At 38.2% G+C, this 13,300-nt stretch overlaps 1 protein-coding gene across 3 annotated transcripts in view; it reads right to left on the bottom strand.

Moving 5' to 3' along the window:
- LOC143240348 (low-density lipoprotein receptor-related protein 3-like) overlaps positions 1–13,300 on the bottom strand; it is a 46,515-nt gene continuing 33,215 nt past the window's right edge. For all 3 annotated transcript variants that reach the window (XM_076482648.1, XM_076482646.1, XM_076482647.1), the window contains 2 exons: positions 4,063–4,182; positions 1–1,307 (listed from right to left, as the gene is read on the bottom strand). In XM_076482648.1, coding sequence (XP_076338763.1) covers positions 487–1,307; positions 4,063–4,182 — 941 coding nt within the window. In that variant the 3' untranslated portion in view covers positions 1–486. The remainder of the gene's footprint in view (positions 1,308–4,062; positions 4,183–13,300) is intronic.

Below are 13,300 nucleotides of genomic sequence, written 5' to 3'. Positions count from 1 at the left end.
TACGTATCATGTAATTTACTAATTTCATGGAGTACAGATATATATATATATATTGAAAACATTTATCACAGGAATTATAGACCTTGTTTCTTATTTACTCTTCATATAAAAATAGTTCTTGTGTATATTGTAGTATGTTTTATTTCTATTTCATCACTACAGCATGAACCTTACACACTCACTTTTTGTCTAGTAGTATCGTAAAACAATTTGTTTTCAGTTCAGAAATAATCTATACTGTAGGAGCTTTATAAGAAGAAAAGATGGAGGAATCTCTAAATGGTCAAGGTCATTCGTTGAGAAGCAGCAACAAAAATACAAGTAATTCACTGGGAGGTTTTGATACCAACAAACCTCGCACGATAAAAAAGCTTCTATTATGGTTCGATAAATTTATGTTGATATTAATATATTAACATTTGTCAGTAAACACAAACAGTAATCATAATTTTTGAAATACACAAGTTTCACTTAATGAATTCTTTGTTATGATATTAATGGCATTGTATCAGAGGAGTTGCAGTCTTCGACTGCTGAGGTCAGACTTTCACAAGAGTGATGAACATCAAGTCTTCCTAGGTCAATTGACATACATTCATCACCACTTCCATGAGGTTTGTTTTTATTGCCACTGCTGCACTCATCCCTTTGAGCTACACGAGAAGAATCCATCTCAGAATCCTGGTCGCACTTTATTGACCTCGACGACTGTGGTAGCGCAGTCTGCTGTGAGGAGGAAGACTTTTTGTGGACACTCTGCCGACTGTTAGCGATACAAGCACTTTCTCCATCATAATCCAGATTAGGAACAAAAGTGGTGGTAGTTGATATGCTTACATCACTTTCGCTTGTATTTTCTAAGGTTTGGGAATGGTAACTAGATCTAGATTGTGTGCTACCACAGGGACTTAAAGAAGGGGAAGATAAAAGAGGCCTCTGCAAAGATGCTGGAGAAGGCTCCACAAGAGCAGTATTATCGCTTAAGCTGCTTGGCAAGTGTTGCGCTTGTCGACGAGTGCGCGATAACCTTCTAGCCCTTCGGCCGCGCTGTGACCGAAATCGTTGTGAATTCAGATTCGATACTTCAGGTCTGTCGTGGCTGACTGCAACAGCGTAAGAAGGTGGAGGCTCTCGGTACAAAATCTCTTGCTCAAGTCGTGAGAGTGGAGTCTGTCTGGAATAGTCTGGATGATGTTCCAAGTACCGCAGGGCAAATAGTTTACACGTGCAGCTAATAGCAACCACCAGTAACAGGCCACAAATTAATGAGCCCATTACAGCTGCTGTTATAACACTGTTCTTCACACCTAAGCAGTGAACAAGACATCTCTTATGACTGATAGAGAAAAATAAACTGTTAAAATAACTGGCTAGTGACAAATAAAATGTACCAACAGTACATAAAAAAGTTCAATAAAATATAAATGTACTTGATAAGAAAATATTTTGTTAATAAAATCAATTGATAAAAGAATTAAAAAACCCATCTTAGTTTCCTACAATACTTATTTTACACACAAACTCCAAACAATACAAATAAACTGTGCTACCATGAACTTAATAGTGCTGCAAAGAAGTTTCACACTAAGTATTCATATTAGTTAACTTGTTCACCACCAGGGGTACATGCAAGTATGCTCTCCTTCATAGAGAACTGCGCTAGGAACTCGGACTTTTATACAATCATTCAGAAAAAGGTATTACTCTTTAAGCTTCCAAAAGTTTACAAGTTTAAAATAACTAAAGAAATGTTAAAGTATGTACCTTGTTTTTGGGTGTGTCTAAAAATAAACCTGGCATTGGGAAAGTAATTTAAGTTTTAAAAGTGGCAGTGAAAGAATTAGTTTATAAGCAATAAAGGACATATAATTTATGCTAATAAGTGAGTAGCTCGAAATAAGAATCTTGGAAAAACCAGAGTCAGTTCATCTTCTCACTTAGAACTTGCATTCTAACTATATACAAGATACTGTCTAATAATCATGTTACATGATATAACAAAAATTATTTAATAATAACTTTGGTCTCTTCAACTTTAGAATAATACTTGCTGAATGTTGGCTTAGTTATCCAAATCTCTTCATACAAACCTTATAAATTTCATATTTATACCCAATTTCTGTTGCTAATTTTTAAGGTCTAAACTGTTCCTTTATTGTGTGTGGTTTTGGTTTGGTTTTGAATTTTGCACGAAGCTACACGAGGGCTATCTGCACTAGCCATCTCTAATTTAGGAGTGTAAGACTAGAAGGAAGGCAGCTACTCATTGCCACCCACTGCCAACTCTTGGGCTACTCTTTTACCAACAAAAAGTGGGATTGCCAATTACATTATAACGCCCCCACAGCTGAAAGGGCAAGCATGTTTGGTGTGAAGGGGACTTGAACCCATGACCCTCGGATTATGAGTTGAGTGCCATAACCACCTGGCCATGCAGGGCCTCAAAATATAAGTACTTATACCCTAATGACAAATCCATGAATAGTGTGATGATGAAAAATGACTGTATTGAGATAAAATTACCTAGATTAAACAAGGATTCAAGATAATACATTATAATGTCTTTACTCGTTTTCTTATGCAGTACTTTTACAGCCAGGATTTTTTGTGCGAAAATAGAAAAGAAGGGCAACACCTCAGAAATCAGCACGACAATTAACTAACAATCCAGAGTTAATTATTTTAGTTTGATCATACAGTGTGTTTAATTGTTTATTTGACCTGAAATAATCAATAATGATATAAAAAAATCTTAAGGATATAAATATAGTTGTACAGATTTAAAAAAAGTATCATGGTCTACTAACAATAATGGTCATACCACCAGAGAAAGTTTATCATTAAAAAAAATAGCAAATTATTAAAAAATTTAATGCTATCATACAAAATGAGTTTTCTTTATTAGAGAATATCTGAAAAGTCTAAAATCACATGTTTATACAGCAAGATGATACCAGTCAAACCACAACTGAATAATAAACTTGTTTTAGTGCAAAGCCACACTGAGCTATTTACTGTGTCCACCGTGGAGAAATGAACCCTGGATTTTAGTGTCAGAAGTTCATACACTTATACTGGTATTCCACAGGGAAGTATCAAACGTGAGAAGTAATTTAATGTTTGATTCAGAATTGAAGAGTAAACTTGAGGTATACATGATTATTTGGTAGACTACCAGACACTAACAGAAATAAAGCAACAAAGTAGAAAATCGTTTAGCAAGAATTAGCAGAGAAAAAAATATTTACTTATACAACAATATAAATATCTGACACACAGATATCATGAGTAAATTATCTGAACACTTTATGTAAAATTTGATATTTAAAATATCTTCCAGAATATTCTTACTTTTAACATCCTGTTTTTAAAAAAATATGTCATGTTCATGTGTTCTATGTTTCATTAATGGGATGAGGCAAAAGATTGTTAACCCAGTTCCAACTATACATATTATTATTGTGGCACAGTCTTTCTGTTTCTGGTACAAACAATGTTTGTATTTCATACAAATTGATGTAATTAAAATGAATTAATTTCTTTCTTACACTTAGGAGAAAACCAGTTCATCAAACGAAATAACAACAATAATACTCTGCTGAAAGATTTAATTTCCTGTGGCTTCTATTTCAAAATGGTTACTCCATTTAAACTATATTATTTACTTTATTAGGACATATGGCACAACAGTTTATCTAGATTATTTCCTACATATTGTGACTTTATCAGTTCTGATATAGTGTAACTGTGACCATATCGGTTCTGATACTGTAACAATAACATTTTACGTTCTTATTATAACTGTGATTATAAGTCTTAATGCAATGGCAGGCTTATCAAGAGATATTACAACTTAGGACTACAGCACAACACAGGCATAATAAAACTAAATAAATGAAAATATATATGTATATTAAGATTTTTAATATAAAATCAACATTTTGCTTTGAGGTAAACATATGTTTCATTACAATAACAAAAATAACACAGACAAATGTTCAGACATGACACCTACAATCCTACTTCCTCAGATAAAATATTCCAGAACAAAAATATACTCACAAACTTTTTCATCGCTACCATCTCCACAATCATCTACACGATCACATTTCCAAGTGTTGTGTATACAAATACCATTGCCACAGAGGAAACCACCCCTTTCTGATCGACAAGAGAGAGAATCTGGTAGAATATACATATGAACATCAGAATTTAAAAAAATTCAGTCTAATGCCTTCTAACATAACAGTAAGTGTTAGCTTTACAAAAGGTCAGATGGATAAAATCTTACCTTCCAACTTAACATGCTAAGAATTTCTGATCTCATGGTAAAGTCACTGTAAAATACATTTCCCAAAATGCAAAGTCTTGTACACAAAAAGATGAAATATTCTTGTAATAGTGTAATTGGTGAAACATTTAATAAAATAAAGGAGTTATAAACTATGAAAATCAAAAGATGTTAAGAAACACCAGGATGCTTTACAAATGAAGGTTTACAATTTACATATATTAAGGGCTATAAGCAATATGTATAAACCAAAATACAAACATCAGTTGGAAAAATGACAAGAGGATAATGTGTTTGATAATCATGACAGTATAGCAATACATAATTGTTCAGCAGAAAGTTCACTAACAAGGAATATGACCTCCTGAGGATTCTCAGTGATAATTACTCATGCTCTCAATGAGGCAGATGATCAAGTCCTGTGGAATTAAGAACAACTCTTCAGACAGAGCTACTACCAGGATATCAAAAATGTGTTCAACTGGATTATGACTTTCAGAGAAAGTTCACTACTCTAACACTAAGTATTACTCCATGATCATGGCTCTGTGTGGTCTAGTATTATTATTCACAAAGATGAAGAGAATTCCTATAGCATTAGTATGTGGGTGTACATAATGTTCAAGAATTTTGTCCTTTGACCTCAAAGCATTCACAGAGCCACTCCCACAAGGCATGAAGCAGTTAAGTGCCCACTGATGAAGATGCCAGACCAAATCACTAATTCCATGGTTCCACCACTTCTAAAGGATTTCTCTCTCTCTCCACAGTAAAACAATAACTATTCATTACGTACTCTTCAAACTCTTAACACACAAGGACTCACTCTCCAAACTTAACCTTGGTTCACTGGTAACCAGAACACACTGACCTATTTTTCATTGTCCATGCTGAGGTGTTCCTAACACCATTTTCTTCTCTCTGTGCAACAGGTCTGGCTTAATGAAACACAAACTGTAGGTCTATGAGAGTATAATCCAGTCCTATTACATCCATTCCTAACAGTTTGAGTGCATATGTTTAGACCCAGAGGCCAAATACAGCTGGTGCTGTCTTCTCCTATCTCTCTTGTCCAATGAGGATTGATTGATTTAGTGTTTTATGGCACAAAGCAACTAGGCTATCTGCACCAAACGTCCGGTAAAAAGGTAAGAATAAATTAAATGTAGTAAAATACAGAAAAGGAAATGAAGGCAAAACAAAACATAATTGAAAAACAGAAAAGCATAAAACCAATGTTGACACCTAGTTTACAATGGTAAGAGAGAAAGCAGAGTAAAAGAAGTTGTAAAGTACTTACTCTAGCAAAATGGTAATGATTATAACCCGCCAGGAAGACTATCAGGTAAGTTCAAGAACCACCGTCAGTCACCTGAAGTTGGCCTTTCCAGTCCTGGTTCCCGGGTTATGTGTCATAGCAGCCATTATCAAAATGTAAAATAATAGAAGTTTTAAAAGACATATAGCAAAATCATAATAATGAGTAGCCAAATGTCCAGTAAAAAGGTAAAAGTAAAGTAAATGTAGTAAAATTTGTAAAAGTAAATGAAGGTAAAAACAAAACAGCAATTAAAAACAGAAAATTGCATAAAACTGATGTTGACATCCAGTCTATAAAGTTGTAAAGGACTTCCTGTGGTAGAATGGTAATGATCATAACCCGCCAGGAAGACTAACAGGCAAGTACCAGAACCACCGTCAGTCACCTGAAGTTGGTCTTTCCAGTCCTGGTTCCCGGTTATGTGTCATTACAGCCAGTACCAAAGGGTAAAGTAATAAAAGTTTAAAAGACATGCAGCAAAATTGGAATAACAACTCGCCAGGACGACTAACGGGTAGTTCAAACAGCAGCATTAGTCACCTGAAGTTGGCCTTTCCAGTCCTGGTGTTGAGTTATTTAATGTTCTGACCATTTTTCAATGTCAAATTGAATTAGAGAGAATGAAACTGTGAAAAGGGAACCACAATTGAAAAGGTGTAATGAATAAATATCCAACATTTAAATGAGATTAAAAAGATTAATGGCCACTAAAAAACTAAAAACTTTATCAAGGTGGACAGAGTCACAATCACCAATAACACTGTCCAATGTTACAGATAAACCCTGGGAAAAAAACATGTTTAAAATATTGCCGTCGTTGAGAATCGTAACGATGGAAAGAAAGTAAAATGTGGCTGATAGTGATTTGAGTGTTACACACTGGTGCATCAGTTCCAGATAAAAGAAAACGATGAGTTAAAAAACTGTGACCAATGCATAGTCTAGTTAGAACAACTTCCTCCTTCCGAACCTTACGGAAGCTAGATGGCCAAAGCCCAATATAGGGTTTTATTTGAAAAAGCTTGTTGTCGCATTGCTCACTCCAAGTGGACTGCCAGCTGGCACCGAGCCGAATATAGCCTTGAATACAAGACCATAGCCCATGTACGGAATAAGCACAGTGGTGATAGTGCCAGAGCAGATAGATTTAGCTGCCATGTCTGCAAGCTCGTTCCCGCGAATACCAACATGGCCTGGTATCCAGACAAACTGGATAGAAGTAGCAGTTAATGAGAAATGGGCCAGTCAATTTTGAATATCAGCGAGAACAGGGTGTGAGCCAACGTGTTGCGATTCCAGGGCCAGTATAGAACTAAGCAAGTCAGTATAAATAGTGCAGTTGGAGTACTGCTCAGCTTCAATATGATCCAGGGCAAGAGATATGGCATACAGTTCAGCAGTGAACACAGAAGCTGTAAAGAGGATTCTGCTCGCAACCACTGAACTGCAGCAAACCATAGCAGAGCCCACTGAACTACCTGATTTGGAGCCATCGGTATAAATGGGAATGGAAGGATTGTTTGAAAGATGTTCATTAAATAAATGAGGGTACTTCCAATCTGGAGTATCTGCATTTTTCAGATGACTGAAAGAAAGGTCACATTTCGGGGCTGTAATAAGCCATGGTGGGATGGGCTGACCTGTGGAATCTGCAATGTTATCCAAGGACAGACCCAAGTCATCCAATTGGGCCTGGATGAGAAGGCCAAATGGAGCAATGGCAGATCGTCTGTTCTGAAAAAGTACAGCCCACCGAGGATGGAAAACACATCCCCAGGTGGAATGCTTTGGTAAGGAATGAAGTTTTGAAGAATATAGTAAAGATAGTTGCAAAAGGCGAAGGTGCAGAGAAGGTTCATGAGATTCAACAAAAAAGCTTTGAACTGGAGAGGTGCAGAAAGCCCCAGTGCAGAGTCGAAGTCCTTGGTGATGAATGGGGTCTTGCATCTTTAAGGCTGAGGGTCTGCCAGAGCCACAGACCATTGATCCATAGTCGAGTCTTGATCGAATAAGAGCACGATATACCTTTAACATAGAACATCGATCTGCTCCCCAACTGGTAGTAGAGAAGACACGGAGGATGTTCAGTGCTCTTGTGTATTTGACCCGTAGCTGCTTTAAGTGTGGTATAAAGGTCAGCTTAGGTCAAAGATAAGCCCCAAGAACTTGGTCTCAGGGACCACTGGCAGTGAAGCTTCACCGATATGAAGTTCGCGATCAGGGTGAATACCCCGTTGGCAGCAAAAGTGCATGCAAACAGTTTTAGAGAGAGAGAAATTAAAACTGTTCGCCATAGTCCACTTCAGTACACGACTGAGGGCAGTTTGTAGTTGCCGCTCAACATATCTCATGTTCGACAACTGACATGAGATGTGAAAGTCGCCGACATGCAGCCCATTTCCAAGTTCCATGCACCCCAAGTTCCTGTACAAAAGAACAGGAAATTGACAAACCCACAGGAACTTGGAATCTCCTGTCCATTAAAATTTTTTAATAAACATGGGTAAATGGCCACGTAACCCATATACAAGGAGGTAGTGCAAAATGCCATACCTCCATGTTGTGTCATAAGCCTTCTCAATGTCAAAGAATATTGATACAAGATGTTGGCATTTGAGAAAGGCTTCTCTGATTGACGTTTCAAGTCAAATTAGGTGGTCTGTGGTGGAGTGCTGTCATCGGAACCCACACTGGGTGGATTCCCAGCGAAAGGAGGTTGTTTGATTCGAGGAACCAAACAAGATGAGCATTAACCATCCTTTCTAAGACCTTACAGAGACAGTTTGAAGGAATCTTGGGATCTTTCCCTGGCTTAGAGAAAGGTAAAATAATAGCCTGGCACCAGGCATAAGGAAAAACTTTCTCCTGCCAGATCTGGTTAAAGACAATTAAAAGAACATCAAGAGAAGCAGGAGATAGATGGTGCAGCATGTCATAGTGTACATTGTCAGGTCCAACAGATGTACTGCCAGACCGATGAAGGGCCATTTTCAGTTCCACCAGTGTAAAGGGACAATTATAGTCAAAGAGACAGTCAGTTTGAAAGGAAAGAGGTGAACGCTCTGCCCGAGTCTTGATGGCCAACAAGGTGGAGGAACAAGCAGAGGTGCTAGATACCTGGCAAAAGCTTTCACCTGGAGTATCAGCGATGCTACAGACATCAGCCACCTCCTGACCATCAGAGAGTAAGATCGAGAGGGGGACAGAATTGTAGTGCCCACTGACCTTTCGAATCCTGTCCCACATGACCTTGGAACTGGTGATAGAAGATATGCTAGTTGTGAACTTAATCCAAGATTCCTTCTGGCTTTGACGTTTTACCCACCTAGCATGTGCACGGACCCGTTGGAAAGCGACGTGATTCGAAAGTGTGGGATATCTACGAAAAGTATACCAGGCCCGTTTTTGAGCTTTCCTTGCTAAGTGGCAAGCATGATTCCACCACGGACGAAGATATCATGGAAAACGTGTCAAGGTTTTAGGAATACACTGAGCAGCTGCTTGTATAATACAGCCTGTTACCGCTGCCACACAGTTGTCTATTGATGGCTGATTCACAATGGCAGGATCAAGTTCTGCGAATGCAGTGAAAGTGACCAGTCTGCCTGATCCAGCTTCCACCGGGGCACGAGGGTACGATGGCATCGACCACGGCCAGTCTCTCTCAAAAGTATAGGAAAATGATCATTGCCTAGCAGATAATTGTCAACCCTCCATAAAAAATGGGAGAATAATTAAGAGGAGCAAACTGAAAGATCAATAGTGGTAAAGGACTGACTAGGTGCATGAAAATAAGTAGAAGAACCAGCATTGAAAAGAGAAAGATTGTGATCAGAGAGCATAGGCTCTACAGAGCGACCCCTCCCATCAATAACAGCACTTCCCAGAGGGATGATGTCCATCAAAGTCCCCCAGGAGTAGAAAGGGAGATGCTCTGTTCAACGAGAGCATCAAGGTCTGATTGATCATATGTCTCTCCAGAGGACAAGTAGAGAGAACAAACAGTGATGGTACGACCCAAGGAAACACAGATGGCTACGACCTCTAAGGGTGTGTTGAGTGACAAAGACCGGGTGAGCACATGCTGATCAACCAATAGTGCCACCTCTCCATGTACTCGTCCATCACACAGCCTGTCATTTCTGTACAGAGAAAACTGCCGAATGGTAACAGTATCAGCAGGTTTTAGAAATGTTTCTTGTAAGGAAAGACATAGAGGATGGTAGGAAGCAATCAGTGTTTTGATATAATCCAGATTAGAACGTAAACCTCGACAGTTCTATTGTATGAAGGTGGCCAGGTAAAGTGGCTGGAAACCCTTCTGTGTACGACCACGTCTTTTTTCCTTACTGTCCTTAGTCGGTGGAGGTCTATCAACCTCCATGGAAACTGCCCCGGTTCGATTGGGCAGGTCTTTGTTATTGGAAGGGGATTCCAGTGACTGAGGACGCAAATGAATGATTGTTTTGCCTCTTGGGGTGGGAGAAAAAGATGTATCAGAAGAAATGCCTGTATTTGAAACTGAAGGATGTGGATCTTGAGGTTTGTTGGAATGTATGGGAGGAACAGAGATGGGTGTGGAAGTCGATTCATCAACCTTTTTAACCATGGAGGTCAAAAGGTTTTTCATTTGTTTTGAAAACGATTCTCTTGGAGGCACAGAGAGAGATCTGTCTGCACTCCCACTGTAGTTGTGGAATGAAGTGCAGCAGCATATGTCCGAGATGTAGTGGCGGGCAGCAATTTCCGAGTCTCAGGATAACTAATGTTATGAGTCGTTTTCAAATGCTGCACCTCTTTCTCCTCCAACCATTTTGGGCAAGAACGAAAGTAGGAAGGGTGAGAACCATTGCAGTTGACGCAACGTGGGTCCATGTCACATTCATAGGCATTGTGTCAGGGAACCACGACATGATGTCTTTGAGTGGCCGAACCTCTGACATTGGAAACATTGGAGAGGGTTTGGAATGTATGGCTGTACCCTGCAAATTAGTTAACCTGCCTTGATGGTGGCAGGTGCACGTGATGATGTAAATGTCAAAACGAGGGTATTTGTTGGCAGTGTAACTCCATCTTTGCGAGTGGAGATGCACCTCACTGCAGAAACTCTTTGAGTGGAGAGACCAGCAAGAATCTCTGACTCAGTGACATTCTTCAAATCCTTCTCAACAATAACTCCTCGTGTGAATTCAAGGTAGCATGAGGGGTAACCTCAATAGGTATATCCCCAATTGCCGTTGAATTCAATAGGAGTTCACTGTGGTGGGTTGTGGATGTTTCAACCAATATGTCTCCAGATTGAAGCTTCTTTACTGACTTTGGAGAGCCAGCAAGATCCTCTAGTCTCTTCTGAATAAAAAAGGGGATAATTGCCCTAAAGGTTTTTCTGAAAGAGAATGTAGTATAAGAAAATGAGGAATGCGTGTTACAGATGTCGAAGATTGCTGCTCAGAGTCTTCGAAACGTGGTCGCTTACCTATTGACTGTTTCACTATTTTATTTAAATTTTTTTGAAGGAGGATCCATAGGAAAAAGAAAAATTTGGTAACCACTGACTCCACCCACCATGGAGCCCTACGAGGGGATGCACTACAATGTCATGCAAGGACAATGCAGCAATGCCAGGGTTTTGTGAGCACTATACCCAAACACCAGCATCGGGCACAATGAGAACTTCCAACTGGTACTTGGTTGACTCTAGCCCAAGTGGACCAGCCGATTGACCCAAGGGGGGCCACCCAAAGGCTGCCTGTCTACAGGAATTCAAGGCCAAAGTGGTGTGTTAGGGTTGTACCACTCAACCACCAGGATCCTCTCCTCCCCTTCAAGGGTCACCACGCATGGCAAACACGTGGGTAGATGTTTAGATCCCAGAGAAGGTAACCAGACAGAACAGAACCTTCCCTGGGAGGTCCCCTCACCACGTACAGGAATCCACACCGAGGGGGCCAATGAGGATAAGCAGCAGTCCTGAGGCACTGTTTAGACTGAGGGACAGCCTGTTCTAGGTCTCAAGAAAACAGTTCTGGTACATAGAAACCATCTCCACATCCCATTCACCACACTAGGCAACACTTTAAACTAGAATGAAACATGTCTTTCTTTGTCCTGCTATGAATCTTTCAATTCATCTCCACTTTATACTTCCCTCTAATGTGTGATCTACTGCACATATTTATTGCAAATACACTATTGAAGGAACATTTATTCTAGAAAATATAAAGTTTGAGTATAGGAACTGGAAGTTTTATACTTGCATATTTCTATGAGGATTCTTTATGCAGGTAACATGCAAACAATTTCATGTCACAGAAACAAAACCTGTCTTATCTACTTTTTTTACTTTCCCTAGGAAATGAGAATCATTCTTTAACTTTTACATCTGTATATTGTATTTTCAAGAATTGTTTTCAATTTCTTCCAGAGTATCTGAATTTTAAAATCCATCAAAATAACTTTTTTAGTACCAAACCATTACAGATACCAAATGTTTTATAATCTTTTCACTAGGTTATGTGATGTGTTTTTAATATTTTAATACTAATTAAGAAAGATTTTAAGGACAGTTGTTTTTTTTCTTATATCACTAAGTCAGTATGAATGTTTTCTTCAGATGTGCCATATACTTCTTGTTGCCACACTCCAAGCTGTGATTACATTAAGAACTAAAATGTTTTAGGTGCTAAAATTGTTCAGTATCTGTGCACTCTTTCACATGGGATATTACATTTGAATAGCACTGTACATTAATATTCAGAAACTTACCATTACTTTCAACTAAACCATGTCTATAAATGTGGCTAATTTATGCTATTACAAATTGATACTGACACTACTGGTCCATTCAGGTACAAGTTAACAAGGTTTTCATGTATTACTATTATCGAACACCAAAATGATACCATTAACAATGATTGATTTAGTGTTTTATGGCACAAAGCAGCTAAGCTATCTGCACCAAATGTCCAGTAAAAAGATAAAAATAAATTAAATGTAGTAAAATACATAAAAGGAAATGAAGGTAAAACAAAACATCATCAAAAAACAGAAAAAGTATAAAATCAATGTTGACACCTAGTCTATCTACAACGTTAAGAGAGAAAGCAGAGTAAGAGAAGTTGTAAAGGACTTTCTCTAGCAAAATGGTAATGATCATAACCCACCAGGAAGACTAACAGGTAAGTACAAAAACCACCGTCAGTCACCTGAAGTTGGCCTTTCCAGTCCTGGTTCCGGGTTATGTGTCATAACAGCCATTATCAAAAGGTAAAGTAATAAAAGTGTTAAAAGACGTGCAGCAAAATTGTAATAACTCACCAAGACGACACCATTAACAATGAAAAATTCATTTCAAGAAAGAAACATTCACAGCATAGAAATATTTATATCATAAAATATATGTTATCCTTATAAGTTTTAAGATATTAGCTTGAATGTGTTCAGACCCAGTATCAGATACCAGCAAAATATTTGCATGATTCTTCTAGTACCTTTATTGCACTGGTATTTCTTTAAATATAAGATTCCTGTCATCACAGACATCAAAATATGCAACTCCACTTATGTACAAGTCATGCCTTATGAAACCTTAATTAATGTTAGGCCTCAGTTAACACTGTATCCTTTATATATTTTTTACTTTAGTTTAAATAGGACTAAGCTTTACTATACTTGATACTATAAATTTA

Source organism: Tachypleus tridentatus, chromosome 13 (assembly GCF_004210375.1).
Source record: "Tachypleus tridentatus isolate NWPU-2018 chromosome 13, ASM421037v1, whole genome shotgun sequence".
Classification (NCBI taxonomy): domain Eukaryota; kingdom Metazoa; phylum Arthropoda; class Merostomata; order Xiphosura; family Limulidae; genus Tachypleus; species Tachypleus tridentatus.
This window is presented reverse-complemented; position numbering and strand designations above follow the sequence as displayed.